The 16,764-nt window shown below is 48.5% G+C and overlaps 1 protein-coding gene across 11 annotated transcripts in view; it reads right to left on the reverse strand.

Moving 5' to 3' along the window:
- Positions 1–2,742: 2,742 nt before the first annotated feature.
- Positions 2,743–16,764, reverse strand: part of WDR90 (WD repeat domain 90) — a 102,110-nt gene continuing 88,088 nt past the window's right edge. For 9 of the 11 annotated variants that reach the window (XM_039491304.1, XM_039491303.1, XM_039491305.1 and 6 more), the window contains 10 exons: positions 15,949–16,117; positions 15,414–15,525; positions 13,577–13,748; positions 12,571–12,693; positions 12,132–12,312; positions 11,478–11,608; positions 9,786–9,929; positions 7,955–8,074; positions 5,791–5,875; positions 2,743–3,785 (listed from right to left, as the gene is read on the reverse strand). In XM_039491304.1, coding sequence (XP_039347238.1) covers positions 3,628–3,785; positions 5,791–5,875; positions 7,955–8,074; positions 9,786–9,929; positions 11,478–11,608; positions 12,132–12,312; positions 12,571–12,693; positions 13,577–13,748; positions 15,414–15,525; positions 15,949–16,117 — 1,395 coding nt within the window. In that variant the 3' untranslated portion in view covers positions 2,743–3,627. Of the gene's footprint in view, positions 3,786–5,790; positions 5,876–7,954; positions 8,075–8,756; positions 8,895–9,785; positions 9,930–11,477; positions 11,609–12,131; positions 12,313–12,570; positions 12,694–13,576; positions 13,749–15,413; positions 15,526–15,948; positions 16,118–16,764 lie in introns of those variants that run through there. The other 2 variants (XM_039491302.1, XM_039491306.1) reach the window with 2 other exon arrangements.

Below are 16,764 nucleotides of genomic sequence, written 5' to 3' on the forward strand. Positions count from 1 at the left end.
ATGCTCACAAAATTGGGGTTGGGGTGTGTGAGCTCTGGGGCTGAGGAGTTTGGGGTGCAGGAGGGTGCTCTGGGCTGGGCCTGAGGGGTTCAGAGGGGGGAGGGGGATCAGGGGTGCAGGTTCCAGCTGGGGGTGCAGGCTCTCAGGTGGGGCTGGGGATGAGAGTTTTGGGGTGCAGGAAGGTAATAGGTAATAATTGGAGATATACCAATCTCCTAGAAGTGGAAGGGACCTTGAAAAGTCATTGAGTCCAGCCCCCTGCCTTCACTAGCAGGACCAATTTTTGCCCCAGATCCCCAAGTGGCCTCCTCAAGGATTGAACTCACAACGCTGGGTTTAGCAGGCCAATGCTCAAACCACTGAGCTATCCCTCCCTCTGGGCTGGGATTGAGGGGTTTGGAGAGGGGGAGGGGCATCAGGACTGCAGCAGGGTGTTGGGGTGTGGGGAGAGGCTCAGGGGGTGCAGGCTCTGAGCGGGGCTTACCTTAAGCGGCTCCCAGAAGCAGTAGGAGCCGGAGAACAGACACGCTATGTGGAGGTGCAGCCCAGGCGGCTCTGCACGCTGCCTCATCCGCAGACACCGCCCATGCAGCTCCCATTGGCATGCGTAGATGGAGCAGGACCATGCCATGGCTTCCGGAGCCTTATGATGTGGCCCCCGACCAGAGCAGCGGAGCGGGGCCAAGCCGCATGGTGCGGCCCTGAGCCAGTGCCCTGGATGAAGCGCCGGAATGGGGCCAAGCCATGTGGTCCGGCCCCTGACCCAGCACCCCGGCTGGAGCAGGGCCGAGCCGCGTGGTGCGGCTTGTGGGTCAGCTTAAAACGGCCGGTGGGCCAGATCCAGTCCATGGGCCATAGTTTGCCCTCCCCTGCCCTAGATACAGCTCTCAGTAGACGATGCTCTGTCCTAATCGAAAACGCTTGGGTTGGGTGCAGATAACAGGAATCTCAGGTTCCTGCATGCAAGGGTCTCCTGCATGCAGAGAGGGATGGCACATTGCAAGCTAAAACATCCTGATGCTGCAGTCAACCACTCGGTGCATAATTGGACCAATGCAAATTAAGAGCAACTCTCAGAACCCTGGGATGTTACCAATGCAATCCTCTCCGTGTTGCACAGTTGCTAAAATTTGAGCCCATTTTGCAGTCAAACTGATGAACTCCACCATCCCATACACCCTAACCCCATCATTACCTACTTGTCCCACATGCCTGTTTTGCAGTGTTTGCAGTCCACCCTAATGGAAAACTGCAGAAAGGAGAACACACCCACAGTTGGTTTAACTACTTTAGAATTTCTGCTGTTAAAACATGCAGCAACTACACACACAGACCAGAGTGGCACTCTCTTAAAGAGATAATGCAGGTTTTCCTGGTAGGGCAGCTCGGCCCCTTAGAATAGTTGCTTGGTTTTAACACCATATTTCCTTTGCCAGTACACATACTCCTGATCCATCAGCTCATGATGGTGTCAACAGATTGTCCCTTCTCGTTGCCAGGTTATGGCAAAGCTATGGTTGCCACTGGTTCAGGTACGTAAGATTTGCCATGCTGCAACAAACCAGCAGTTCTTCTATTTGAACATCCCACCTCTGACAGCATCCAGTGTTGGGTGTGGACTCCACATTCACTCACTAAATACACTTACCTGTACACGACTCAAATCTGCTAGGTGGCAGAGGTGCTCTTGATCACAGCTGTTGATCAACATGCAGCCTGAAACATTAAGCCTGATTGATTAAGATTAGGTTTCAAGACATACATGCCATGTTGTGCAGTCAGAAGACAGCCTTCTAGTTTCTACCCTGACATCCCAAAGCAGGACAGTAGCTCCTCCCCTGAAACCAAGCAGGTTCATCATATAACTGGAGTTTCAGAAAGGCACCATTCGTCTTAGAAGTGCCTTGATGTGCTCATCATGCCACTTTCTCCCTCCTAGCTGGTGCTCCTGCTGCCTCTCTAAAACTCCCCGTTTCCAGAATGACACTGCAGAAGTTTGAAGCTGGGGCTATTTTCTATCGTGCATGTATGGTTTGTAGCAGCAAGATGATCTCCTCAAACACTGCAACACCAATATCACTGATCCAGTAATGATCCAGGAGGTCCAATTGTGTATCTGCTCAGAACTCCCTTTGCCTTCAGAGCTGCATTGCAGAATCTGGCCCAAGGGAGTAAGTGCAGAGAAGAGCACAGTGGACCACTAAAGAGGAACACTCCCAAAGCAGAGTATTACTGTCTAGTGTTCTCAACACTCCTCAGTCACCACTTGTATGATTTAAAAACAGCTCAGCCAGCTAAACATGCCTTGCACCAAAGCAGGAGCCTTTGGGCCAGATTCTGATCTCAGTTACAGCAGTGCAACTCCAGAGACAATAAAGTTACTCTGTATTAACTCTGGTGAAACAGAGCAGCATTGTAATGCAGAATTATAGCTCATTCAGCTAATTTCTTCAGGTAAGTGACACACTTATGCCTCCTGTCAATGCACAAAGCAACAGAATTTGGACTTAATATCCAAGACTGCAGCTGCAAAGGAGCAGCGAGAGAGAATGACAGAGACTCTACTTCATTCGATTTGAATCTGGGGAAGGGTCCTCCCTAGTTCAGTTCCTCGCTGTGGTGCGAAAGGCGTATCTGCAGGCAGACTGAACGGGCACCCTTTTGGGAATAAGTTCTACATTGCCACACGCAGATCCGACTAGAAATGCTACTGACAAAGAAACTAGGGTGAACCAACCAGACAGAAAATCAACCCAACACTTTTATTTAAGAACTATACAGCTTATAAAAACCAATACAAAACTCTTCCCAATAAAAATTGATGCTATGTTACATACAAAATGACACCCGGAGCCACTGGGTCCTGATAATTTACAAATAAAAATGCCACGTGTCTGCATCAGGTGGGGCACACCAGACTCCCGCCCACGGAGAGCCTAGGAATGAAAACCCTGAAGGAGCATGAAAACAGAAAGAGGTCAAGGGACAGCCATCTCTTTCACGAGCGTGTGCGGTGTTTTCTTTTGCAAGGGATGTTAGTGTGAGTGAAAGACGCTGGCTTGACAGCCCTCGAAATTGTCCTCCATTTAACCACAGAACACAGCACAGGCAGTGGCAGAAAAAACTTCCCTTCCCTGACACTGCAGTGTTCCTTAGTCCTGACCTGGTGGACCACTCCTAGTGGAGGAGAGAGGAATCCAGTCTTCTTTCCCCATTCAATTCTCAGCCTCTGCTTAGACTGCCAAGAAGGTACCAACTGTGAGGGTGCCCCTTCTGATTTGGATACTGTCCACTAAGACCCCAAATTCATTTCACATCCTGTAAGTCAGGTTGCATGTTAAAACAGAATTAGATTTATGATTAAATACCAGCCAACCCCAGTTTCTGGTTAGTTTGGGTGCTGTGCCTTGTGAACTGGAACACAATGGCTGGTAGAGACTGAAAGGGGATTACTACCCAGCAGTGACTGAGGATTGCAAGGGTCTGGATCAGATTTATTCAGTTGCTAACAGCCCGAGACAGATGGAAACATTTCTCTTCTCACGTTATCTTCCTCGATTCATGCCGGAGTAAAACAGTTGTTTAGAAAACCTCTCTCAACTCTGGTAGGAGCCAAGCTGGCTCAGTTCATGTGCTCGTTATCTCCCACACCAGGATTTCATTGTAGGAAGCTGTGAAGAGGCGTTTGCCCGAAGGGGTGAATCTGCAGAGGTGAATGGAGTCATCGTGCCCCACAAAGTCTTGTTCTGTTCTCGTCGTGCAGTCAATCAGCCTCAGTACACGCTCTGTGGAGCAAACACAGCCACATCCCAGACTCAGAAACTGACCCACACCCTTTGGCACATAGAAAAGCCAACACTTCTGGGATGCTACTTGCTATATCAGAGTCCCCTTGCAGCCCTCTCCAGTTTTAGAAGTAAAGTACATTCTGTTTTGTGAAGGGCATGACAGCAATGGAGAGCAAATATCTCTATTCGCATAACAGACACAGAAACGGGGCAACCTCTCTTACAATGATCCCCTGCTGCTAGTCACATGTCTCGTCTAGGAGCGAGAGGGGCCACCTCTAAGGATAATTCAATCTCCATGTTTATTCATTAGAGACTGGCATCCTTGCTGGCAACTAGAGCCAACCACAACTGTGGTTTTTGTGCTGTATGCTCTTGTCTGAGAGGAACTGAAACGACACAGCTTTTCTCTCCCACAAGCCACCCCGCTCCTTTCACTGGGGTCAAACATACATAGGTCACTGCTGTTCTGGCCAGGATTGGAATCGGTCACCTTGATGGGAAAGGGAAAGAGATTCTTCCACAATTCCATGGACCAATCTCCTCCCTTGTGAGGACTTAGGGTTCAAGAACTGCAGAGCTGAGTCACTTTCCCTGCGCCCATGGACGTGCATAAAGACACACAGATGGGTGCCTCTCGTTCCCTAGCTCTGCACTAGAAACAGCAATGCTGGTGGGATGGGGGAGCCAGCGGGATTAAGAGTTGAAGGCAGTTTCTTTGTGCCCAAGGTCCTCTAATAAAGTAAAAGCTCCCACCCTCGTCTGTTTTATTCTGTTTAGCTGTTTACTGATAATTACCATCTTGCCCTGAGTTTGTAGAGAAACCTTCCCCCACACACTGAAACTGCTCCTTGATTAGCTGAGAGATGTGGAACGGTTGCTAACAGAAGCAAGCTGGCAATTAGTGGCTGGTAATCAGTATGAGGGGGTGTGACAATGGCAGTGCCATGCTGTTTATCAGACTGTCAGGCCACAGAACATACGCTGCAGAACATGCACTTAGAGATATTGCGTCATTTAGAGCTTTCCTGGCAAACTTAGAGACAAGGAGACAATTTAATGAAGTGTTCTCAAAGAGGAGGACATAAATGCATAAATTTTAAAGTCAGAAGGGACCAATATGCTCATCTAGCCCAACCTCCTGCATAATATAGGGCAGAAAACCTCAGACAGTGATTCCTGCATCTAGCTCATAACTTCTGTTTGAGCTAGAGCAGCGGTTCTCAAACTGTGGGTTGGGACTCCAAAGTGGGTCCTGACCCCATTTTAATGGGGTTGCCAGGACTGGCTTAGACCTGCTGGAGCCCAGGGCTGAAGCCCGAGTCCTACCACCCGGTTCTGAAGCTGAAGCCTGAGAGCTTCAGCCCTGGGCATCAGGGCTTAGGTTACAGGCCCCCTGGCTGGGACTGCAGCGCTCTGGCTTTGGGCCATAGGGCTCATGCTTGGGCTTTGGCCCCCCCACATGGGGTGGTAGGGCTCAGGAGTGGGTCCCTGTCCTGGGGTCATGTAGTAATTTTTATTGTCAGAAGGGGGTTGCGGTGCAATGAAGTTGGAGAACCTGAGCTAGAGCATCTGTTTCACAAAGACAGATTTAGAGAGATGGAAAATCCACCACATCCCTTGGCAAGTTGTTCCAGTGGTTAATTACCTGCCCTGTAAACAAAATGATGTCTTATTTCTAGTCTGAATTTGTCTAACTTCAGCTTTCAACCATGGGATCTCATGATGCCTTTTTCTGCCACATCAAAGCACATCCTGCTCATGGAGATGGAGGAAACTCCCTGCGTCCCACAGGCAGTACCTCCACATAAAGAAGGGGGGTTTTTTGGTTGCTAACTAAGAAGAAAGACTTGGCTGTTCATGCAGAGATGGGGAATGGGAGACAACCCCAGAATCACAGGTGAACTGTTGTTCCTGGTGCAGCCACCACTAGCAGTATGCCAGGAAGGAAGGGATCCATGTGTGGCAGTGTTTGACTTAAGCATGTCCTCTGGACACTTACCATTGAAGCCCACAGCCAGGAAGTGCGCTGCTGGAGACAGGCTCAGCGACGTGGCAAAGTGTGACAAGGGGATCTTCTCGACTACCTGCATGAAAGCAAGAGAAACATTGACACCAATGCTAACTAAATTATTGTGCAGCAGAATAGCGCCGTTAACTGACACTCTGCTGGAGGCCAGCTGACAGACGGTCACCAGCATTGACAGCTGCACAGCCCCTCTGAGCTCAGAAGCTGCCAAGCTCTTCATTTCCAGAGCAGTCTTAAGAGTTTCAAGCTTGTCTCTTTCACCAACAGAAACTGGTCCAATAAAAGATGTTACCTCTGAGAATATTAATGTTCACGAAAGCAAAACACAGAGCAGTGGCAGCAGCCAGGTGCTTTGCAAGCTTCACGCATGCAGCTCTACCTTGAGCCTCAGCACCCCCTGGCTATTCACAGGTGACTGTTGTCAGACTTAAAGAGGTTTGTGGGAATGAAAAGCTGTACCATTAACTGTCTGTTAGGTGGAATCTACCATCCCCAACCCTACCACACACATGTACAGTCAGCATGGATTCACCAAGGGCAAGTCATGCCTGACTAACCTAATTGCCTTCTATGATGAGATAACCGGCTCTGTGGATGAGGGGAAAGCAGTGGATGTGCTATTTCTGGACTTTAGCAAAGCTTTTGATACAGTCTCCCACAGTATTCTTGCCAGCAAGTTAAAGAAGTCTGGGCTGGATGAATGGACGGTAAGGTGGATAGAAAACTGGCTAGATGGTCGGGCTCAACAGGTAGTGATCAATGGTTCCATGTCTAGTTGGCAGCCGGTATCAAGTGGAGTGCCCCAAGGGCCGGTGCTGGGGCCGGTTTTATTCAATATCTTCATTAACGATCTGGAGGATGGTGTGGACTGCACCCTTAGCAAGTTTGCAGATGACACTAAACTGGGAGGAGTGGTTGATACGCTGGAGGTAGGGATAGGATACAGAGGGACCTAGACAAATTAGAGGATTGGGCCAAAAGCAATATGATGAGGTTCAACAAGGACAAGTGCAGAGTCCTGCATTTAGGACGGAAGAATCCCATGCACTGCTACAGACTAGGGACCGAATGGCTGGGCAGCAGTTCTGCAGAAAAGGACCTAGGGGTTATGGTGGACGAAAAGCTGAATATGAGTCAACAGTGTGCCCTTGTTGCCAAGAAGGCTAATGGCATTTTAGGTTGTATAAGTAGGGGCATTTCCAGCAGATCGAGGGATGTGATCATTCCCCTCTACTCAGCACTGGTGAGGCCTCATTTGGAGTACTGTGTCCAGTTTTGGGCCCCACACTACAAGAAGGATGTGGACAAATTGGAGAGAGTCCAGCGGAGGGCAACAAAAATGATTAGGGGGCTGGAGCACATGACTTATGAGGAGAGGCTGAGGGAACTGGGATTGTTTAGTCTGCAGAAGAGAAGAATGAGGGGGGATTTGATAGCTGCTTTCAACTACCTGAAAGGGGGTTCCAAAGAGGATGGATCTAGACTGTTCTCAATGGTAGAAGATGACAGAACAAGGAGTAATGGTCTCAAGTTGCAGAGGGGGAGGTTTAGGTTGGACATTAGGAAAAACTTTTTCACTAGTAGGGTGGTGAAGAACTGGAATGGGTTACCTAGGGAGGTAGTGGAATCTCCTTCCTTAGAGGTTTTTAAGGTCAGGCTTGACAAAGCCCTGGCTGGGATGATTTAGTTGGGTTTGGTCCTGCTTTGAGCAGGGGGTTGGACTAGATGACCTCCTGAGGTCCCTTCCAACCCTGAGATTCTATGATTCTATGTATTATGTTTCATTGTATTTCAACTGCTTGACTGCTAGCCCACATCAGTTACACTGGGTGCTGCTCTGTATATCGGGGTGCCACAGAGAATACCGACACTCCAGCATCTGGCTATCTTTCACTGCAGCATTCCCATGCTACATCTGTTTAACCTTTAGGTTTCCAAAGCCATGAGGAGCACCACATTATCCTCTGTATTATTTTTGTTGTGTGTCACTCGCCATGAGCTAAAGCTGGACTCAGTGACCAGGATGAATGCCACAGTTTTCCAATATCAGCACAGAGGAGTTTGTAGTAATTTGTAACTCCTCTCGGGAACTTGCCTCATTGAAGATGGCAGGTTGGAGAGGGAAGACACAGTGTACCTGTTTCTGGCGCAAGCTGTAAAAGAGGATCTCCTTCTGCATCCCAAAGCCTACGTACACCAAAGTACCATTGTCCCAAGGACAGAAAGCCGCCAAGCTAGGAGGGAGACTGCTAGGGGCCTAGGAAGGGAAACAAAAAAGGAGCAGAATTAGCTTATTTCAGCAAAGCCAGGCATGCTGGGAAAAAGAAAGGAGAGTGGTTAGGTGTGTCAGCATTTCCTCTTTGGATCCGTCAGCAGCAGAAGCTTGTGACCCACTGCACTATGCAGTTAATATTGAGGAGGAACCTTCCCCTGTTCTTATGCTGCACTCCAACACAGATGTGCTCACTGCTAACGAATGAAGAACAAATGTATATCGACCTGGGCACCTAACATGAGTCTCCGCTGTATGCTGTGGTAGGATCATATGACATAAGCAGGATTTAACATACTGAATACCACCCAGCATCATTTACACTGCTAGGAGCAAATACTGGAGTAAGTCATGGATATGATGGGGTTGTTAATTTCTCAGGGAGTGAAAATAGTTTCAAAAAGATCAAATCCCTGGTACTGGATGCCAATCTAGTTGAAACAATAAAACTCATTCCAATTCATTGTGGTGAGAACTCAGCTGGACAGCCCATTGCCTGCACAGTGAGTGCGACTACCTCTTTAACATTTGAGGACAAATAGAAAAAACTTCAAATGGCGTCACCGGACTTATTGCTGAATCTGCCAATGCAGTATCTAAGACTGATTAAGCTTAAGGTTGATAATCTGATGAGCCGCTGCTTCGTATCAGAAGAGTTACCTACCACTTACATTCTGCCACATACCACTCCACTTCCTGTGCAGTAAGGATCCTCCTCTTCCCCCAAACCCACTTCTTTCCCAAAGCCTTCTTACATCAATCTCCTCACTGTCTCATGTCTCAACTGTTGTCCTAGGTCTTGTATCTAATTTGGGGCAGAAGTTCTGGTCAGGGACCCTGCCTAAGTGTTCTGTGAAGTGCCATACACTTAGGATGTTCCGTGCGAAATTCCTGATCTAGTAGGCTGTAGTAACCTATGTAACCATGAGCCTACTAGATCAGAACACCAATGCTATTTCTGAGCAGCCAAGTTAGTTTTCTCTTTGTATACTGACCTTGCTGACTCCTTGTTCATATTCTCAAAAAAATCCTGTCCCTGTGTTTTGTATAGCACAGAGGTACCAACTATTTGCAAATTTAATTTTTTGACTTGAAATGCTTACAAAGCAAATACTCTCTCAGGAATTATACAGTGCTGCATTCACATTGCAAATCTACATCTTAAAGAAAGATTCAAAACCACACACTGTTCTGTTTATATACACACAGCTTAGTTCTTAACGGTTCTTAGGTAAACATTTTGCAAGCAGAAATAGGTAATACTGCATGGGTGTTGGAGGGATCTGCTCTACTCCTGGCTTTGGCTGTAATTAGGGGCGGCTCCAGGCCTCAGCACGCCAAGCGCGTGATTGGGGCGCCATGCTGCGGGGGGAGCTCTGCCGGTTGCCGGGAGGGCGGCAGGCAGGCAGCCTTCGGCGGCTTACCTGTGGAGGGTCCGCTGGTCCCGCGGCTTTGGTGGACCTCCCACAGGGGTGCCTGCGGAGGGTCGACTGGTCCCGCGGCTTTGGTGGAGCCACGGGACCAGTGGACCCTCTGCAGGCACGCCTGCGGGAGGTCCACCGGAGCCGTGGGACCGGCGACCGGCAGAGCGCCCCCCGCGGCATGCCGCCGTGCTTGGGGCGGCGAAATGTCTAGAGCCACCCCTGGCTGTAATGCTGAATGTACATATTATATAGTCAGTAAGGTTTAATCTTACCTCTGGGCTTGCAGGAGCTGGGAAGCTTAGCCAATCGATGAGCTCACATTTATCCTTCAGCCAGGCAGAGACCCAGACACTGACACGTCGATCTGAACTTGCAGCCAACCAGAGTTCACCACCTTCAACGCCAAAGTCATGGTACTACAGAATATAAAAGCACAGTTATGATTGTACTGACATAAAGCAATAACACAGTAGAGCTTTCAAATAAAGCTGAACACTAATAGACTGTCACAGTGCAAAAGCTTATCCGCACTAAAATCTTTGAGAGCGGGGGATTAATGAAGAGGATTAATGCATAAGATTTTCCCATCTGGAGAATAGTGCTTAAGTCTATTTTATCACAAGTGAAACAGGCTTAGTGCCTCAGACTGGCACTCAGTAGATGTCCGTACCCATCAAAACGACCTAGCAATTTGTGGCATAATTTTCTCTAAGCTCAGGGTTGAAGGAACAGGGTTCCTTCAGATTGTTTGTTGGCGGAGAGTATGTGGCAAGCGATTCTAGCATCTAACTTCACTGTGCTGGCTCTAGCCAGCACTATCATGGTCTCCTTTATAAAAAAGCACCAAATTCCCTCTCCCACTCCGTCGGCACAGTTAGTGGTGGATACGTCCTGGTCTTGCAGAAGAACATCTCAAGTTCTTTGGAGCTTCAAGTGCTACTTTTGGTAGCAAGGGAAAAGCAGCAGGTGACTAGACATTCAGCTCCCCTGGCTGGTGGAAAGCTGAGGACCCACCCACTCTGTGTGCATTATACTACTACTGCACCCTATCATGCTTGACTTTACTCTATTGAAGATACTCCTAAACCAGAGGTGGGCAAACTACGGCCCGCAGGACCGTCCTGCCCGGCCCTTGAGCTCCCGGCCAGGGAGGTTAGACCTCCCCTACTATCCCCCTACCCCAGCAGCCTCAGCTTGCCATGCCGCCAGTGCTCTGGGTGGTGGGGCTGCGAGCTCCTGCTGGGCAGCGTGGCGGCGTGGCTGGCTCCAGCTGGGCGGCGCAGCTGCCAGTCCTGCTGCTCTGAGCGGCATGGTAAGGGGGGTGGGGAGTCGGGGGGCTGGATAAGGGGCAGGGAGTCCTGGGGGGCTGGATAAGGGGACAAGGAGCAGTTGGATGGGGTGGAGCTTCTGGTGGGGGAGCAGTCAGGGGATGGGGAATGGGGGGTAGAATAGACATGAGAGTCCCGGGGGGCCTGTCAGGGGGCGGGGGTGGGGATAGGGGGCAGGGCAGTTAGGGGACAGGGAGCAGGGGGTGACAGGGGCGGTTAGGGGCGGAGGGTCCTGGGAGGTGGTGGCCAGGGGACAAGGAGCCGGGGGGGTTGGATGGGTTGGAAGTTCTGAGGGGGGCAGTCAGGGGGTGGGAAGTGGGAGGGGGCGGATAGGGGAAGGGTGCCTGGCTGTTTGGGGAGGCACAGCCTTCCCTACCCAGCACTCCATACAGTTTAGGAACCCCGAAGTGGCTCTCAGGCCAAAAAGTTTCCCCACCCCTGTCCTAAACAAACCAACCAAGATTCTGTGGAGGTGGCATAGGCTAGAGAAGGAAATCACGTAGAGGGACAGTAAATGAAGCAGCTCAGTAATTAATCTGTCCCCATATCTGCAGCTTTCTATGGCCATGGAGTAACAGTACAATGGACACTGTGCTCTAGTGTAAGAGTGCCACAGCAGCTGGACTCAGGCCTCACCTGTTTCCTTGTGCACTGGACGACAGTGATGGGGGATCCTTTATGGTCAATGAGCACACGAATGGTCATTCCAGTCCGAGGGCTGCTGACAGCCATTAGCCCATCCTTGCCTCCAGACAAGATGATTTCTCCTGCAGATAGGGGAGAGGAGAGAGCTAATCAACTTCCTGCAGATGGAGAAAAAAGGCCAAAAGGGGAAGTCTGCAGGTATGCCTGACTCAAGCTTTCCGAGCGCATGCCGGAGCTGGAACAATTTGGTCCTGGGGGTGAGAGAGGAGAGGTGAGATGAGAGGACACAGGAACATTTACTTCAGTTTGAAACACTGCTTCAGAAAAATAGTTAGCATGAGTTTTGAGCAGAAGAAAGCTTCATTATGTGCCAAGTCCCTGAGCTGTACCAAAGCTACTGTCCCATGGCATACCCAGGATGACATGGTGCCAGATATGCAGCTGGTGTGAACGGGCATAGCTTCATCGACTTCAATTCTCCACCTTAGAATCTGGCCCGGGGCCTTGGGAGGGTCACCAGTATTTGGAGTGGCTGGAGGTTAGAGCTGTCTCCTCCAAGCACAGAGAAATGGAGCTCCAAGGCCAAACTATGCTCCTTGAAGCAGCACCAATGGATTGGTTATGGAAAGTAGCATGTGATCTCACCATCTGCAGAGTAGGCAATTGCAGTCAGCGCAACGGAGTGTGGGTGCATTTTCAGTTCCATCTCTGTCCTTGAAATGCTGAACACACGGATGGTGCCATCGCTGTACCCTGCCACAACATGCTGACCCTCAGCCCCACCGCGGGAGATGGGGACAGGGCTCCAGGCCAAACACTGGCAGCTCTGCAAAGGAACGAGATTAGAGACCTGGGAAGGAGGAGCAGTATGTTCCAAGGAGATGTGTGCAGGTTACTTCTCCACTCCCACACAATGAAGACGTGTGAATGCTGCTACTCTACAAAGATTTCATACCTAAAACCTTCAGTTACAAATATTTCTCCCAACTCTAGTTCATTCAGTGAGGACAGAGAGATCCCATCCACAACAGGCAGTGGCTGCTATCAAGACAACATTGGACATTGACACACTCTAAATGATTACCTGATTCAGCACTTGAAACTGTACCACCAGCTCCATGCTGGCCAGAGACCAAACCCTCACACTGCCGTCCTCCCCACACGTGGCACAGTGAGACTCATCAGGGCTGAAGGTCACTTCATTCACCTGCAGCAACAAAGGGGACTGACACTCCACAAACGCCAAAGCAAGTTGCACATCAGCCCCTATTCCTTACCCATAGCTTCCCCTGCCCCCACCAAATTCTCCTCTGGTAGGAGACAGCACACAAGAAAAGAAAGGAAGATTTTGTAATGGACGCCAGGAGATGGTGGTAATTAAAATTAGTGAGGGCTATAATGGAAATTTAGAACCATAATTGCAAAGTTCAGACTGGTTGCTCCATAATGAAGGTCTTAGAAGGGAAGTCGCCATATCCCATTACCAATCTAGATACCCCCTCTTCCAGCAGGCAAACCCTTTTTAGTAGCACAAATGTAGTGCAGTGTAGCATTAAGACTGACACCCTTCAGACACTTTTTCCAGTATTTTGAACAGAAGACCACTTTATCCATTTGAGAAGTCTAGCTAATAAATAACACTGCCCTTCTAGAGTGCCTTTCATCCAAGGTCCCATCTTTCTCTCTTGGAAGAGCTAGGTAATATTAGCTCTTCTATAGCACTTTTCATCCATAGATCTCACAGTGCTTTACAAAGGAGGTCAGTATCATCATCCCCATTTTACAGATGGGGAAACTGAGGCAGTGAAGTGACTTGCTCAGCAGGCCAGTGGCAGAGCCTGGAATAGTCTCTCAAGTCACAGTGCAGTGTTCTATTCACTAGGCAACACTGCCTAGTTTGCAGTGAAAGCTCTTTCAACAGTGCCCTATCAGTATTAGTCAAGGCTCCAGCAGTGCGATTTCTCTCAGTAGGGCCTACCCAGCCCTTCTGCAGTGTGAGCATCCTCAAAGTGCGTTGCACCTCAGGCTCAGGTGGCACTTGGAACATGTGCTTCCTTACAGCACAGGAACCCACTTCCAATCCCTCTCACCTTGTTCTTGTGTCCGCTGATTAGTCGGATGCTGGTGCTCTCTGCCCAGTTTATGTACCACAGTGTTCCTGCAGTGGTGCCCACGATTCCCATATCCAGAGAGTCATCAAAGGTTGCACCAACTATTGTCCCATCCAGGGTTATCTCGTGTTCCAAAAGGACTGAGCTAGACCTGGGGGAAAGTGGAGTCCAGAGTGGAATATACAAAATAATTAGCTACGTCCTTAAGCTGGTAGAAGACAACCATTATCCTACCTTCATGGGAAAACTGTCTGGGACTGCCATAAGGACAACATGGTTATCTTTAACTACATAGATACTACAGTGATGGGCTCATCAGAACTGCAGCTAGTGACTACCTTTAACCATACAGAGTAACCACCTTTCTGGGGGAAATAGGACAAGTTCTAAAAGGATTATTTTGATCATCCACTGTGCCTCCCTAATTTGATCCAATATATTTCACAGGTAAAAAAAGTTAGAAAAAGAGAAGAATTGACACATACAAAGATATTTATCAAATACTTGTGCTGTAAAAGGCTTAGCTGTCTAAATGGTCTAGTTTAACAAGACGACTAAGGTCGACTTGGCTTTCCAACAGGCCAAAAGCACGTGCAAGAGTTCTGAATTGTAGAGCAGACACATTAGCTCAGTATTGCCTTGTTCAACGTACCATGTAAGTGGAGGAGTAAAATAAGCAGCTTTATGTAAGGCTGGGACAAATGATTACATGGCAAAAGACTGACTGAATAGCAGGCTTCCTGTAGTGAGCTGAAGTCATTCTACAGGAATTACAAGTCTTGATAGGAAATCTGAGGAAAGGAATTCAGGGAAGATTTCCTTCTCCTTGGAATTTCAGAGCTAGAGTGGGGCAGCAAAGCTTGGCTCAGCTGAGGGATGCATTAGCAGCTCACAGTGCATTCGAAGACCACACTTAACTAACAAAATATAGCATATTGCAAGCTGAGCTTGCCTTTAGGATGCTTAGATACCATGGTGACAGGTACCTTATAAAAACTTAAGACAAAAGACAGAAGTACATCCCAAGGAGACCAGAAGGCTGCTCAGATCAGGATGGTGTACTGCATGCTAAGATCTGTAGTCTCCACAGGCTGAACTCCTGTAATAAAGATGATGGTGGCCCCACATTGTGCTGGGATAGACTTCGCTGAGAAGAGAGGGAGTCACAGTTGTTAAGGGGCAGCAAGGGATGCGATTTTCCAAGACAGAATAAACAAATTCAATTCTCTTTCCTGCTAAAAGAGGTTTTACAAATCACCAAGACAGAGATCAGGTGAGGTAAACCCAAATATTTTTAATAACAATAATGTCTACCACTAGTGACATGATCGGTAAGGAGACGGAACATTCTTTAAGCCTGACCAGGATTAAATACCTATCTGGACATGCTAAAATAAGCCAATGAAGAAAATGCCAATTGTGTCTGGTTCAAAAAAATTGATACTTGGGCTTGTCACAGACATACACAAAGAGAATTGTAGGTGTTCTAAACCCCAACGCCTTGGGACAAGGATAAGAAAGGAACAGCCAGAAATTTCCACCTTGAATTCCAAGAGAATCCAGACCCAATGAACCAAGAGTCACAGGAATTTAGAGGAGGAGCTAAGAATGAAAGGACAAGGGAAACAGTTGCATAGGCTAGTCAAAAGCCTACCTCTGTCAATGAAAAGTTACCACCTACTGTGTTCAGGGAGTACAAGAGGAAGGAGAAAGTATGTCCAGAGAGTGGACTGAGTAGCTACGTATCTCAGCACAAACCTCTTTCTTCAGGTTTGTGCAAACATGAGTTAGACACTGCACACACAAGCCACCTCACCTGGCATCAGAACCTTTCAGCCTCAGCTCCTGCACCGCTGCCACTGACCACAGTCGAATTCTCTTGGTGTTGCTGCCACTGACCAGCCTGTTGCCACAACACAGAAGCACACCTAGGATAACAGAAAGGAAATGCTTAATGCAACATTAATACCCAAACTTGTTGATCATTATAAAGGGACTGATAGACTCTACCAACTAAGTTCGCTGGTAAATGTTTGGGAGGAGGAGGAGGAGTGGCTATCCCACCAGGAGTCTGAACCCAAGGCCTCTTGTTTGCTATCCAGAGGTTTCTAGAAGTTGGAGGCTGAACCCAGGCCTCTTAGCAATTGCACAGGAAATATGCATGCATACTTGCACCAGGTATGGCATGACTCTAGTGCCAACCAATTCTAGGATCTGCCAGTAACTCAGCATTTGAGCACTGAGAAACAGCTTGAACCAGGGTCCAGCAGGGCCAAGATTCTTCTTTTCTCTCAAGTCTCTGTGGAATTTAAGACACAATCCTGTCAGAAGCCAGTAGCATCTGTACTTACCAATCTCACCCTCATCAGCCTCCCAAGTCATGAAACAGCGGTTGGTCTGTGTGTCCCACACGCAGATCTGTCCTGTGTTGGTCCCACTATAAAGGAGGTAGTTGGTGCTGTAGCAGAGAGATGTCAGTTCCACCTGTCCTACCATATCAGGGATGGAAGCTCTATGAACCTGCCACATAACAAAAAGCAGCAGGGTCAGAGAAATCATGATAGTTTATTTTTAAAAACCACCCCCAAATTAAGTTAATTCACCCAATATTTTAGCATTAACTGAAAAACAGTCACCACCAGTAGGTGTTGCATCACTGAGGCTATGTGTACACTACCACGGTAAGTCGACCTAAGTTACGCAACTCCAGCTACGTGAAAAATGTAGCTGGAGTTGACATAGCTTAGGTAAACCTACTGCGGTGTCTACACCACGCTGGATCAACAGGAGACACTCTCCCGTCGACTTACCTTACTCTTCTCATTCCGGATGGAGTACCGGGTCAACTGGAGAGTGCTCTGCCATTGATTTAGCAGGTCTTCACTAGACCCGTTAAATCGACCCCCGGTGCATCGATCGCCAGAGCCTTGAACCCATAGTAGTGTAGACATAGCCTAAGAGAACCCAATCGCCCCCACCCACTGGCACAGACTAATAATGGCAGAGCCTTTCATACTGTGTGGGCTTTAAAAGAAGACAAGGCAAAGTGTGACAAATAGAAAGGAGAAATTCAGATGTTGAATCTGCAAACACCTAGAAGATAATAAGGTGATAAGTAACCGTCAGCATGGGTTTGTCAAGAACAAATCATGGCAAACCAACCTAAT

Source organism: Mauremys reevesii, linkage group 10 (assembly GCF_016161935.1).
Source record: "Mauremys reevesii isolate NIE-2019 linkage group 10, ASM1616193v1, whole genome shotgun sequence".
In the NCBI taxonomy this organism is placed as follows: domain Eukaryota; kingdom Metazoa; phylum Chordata; order Testudines; family Geoemydidae; genus Mauremys; species Mauremys reevesii.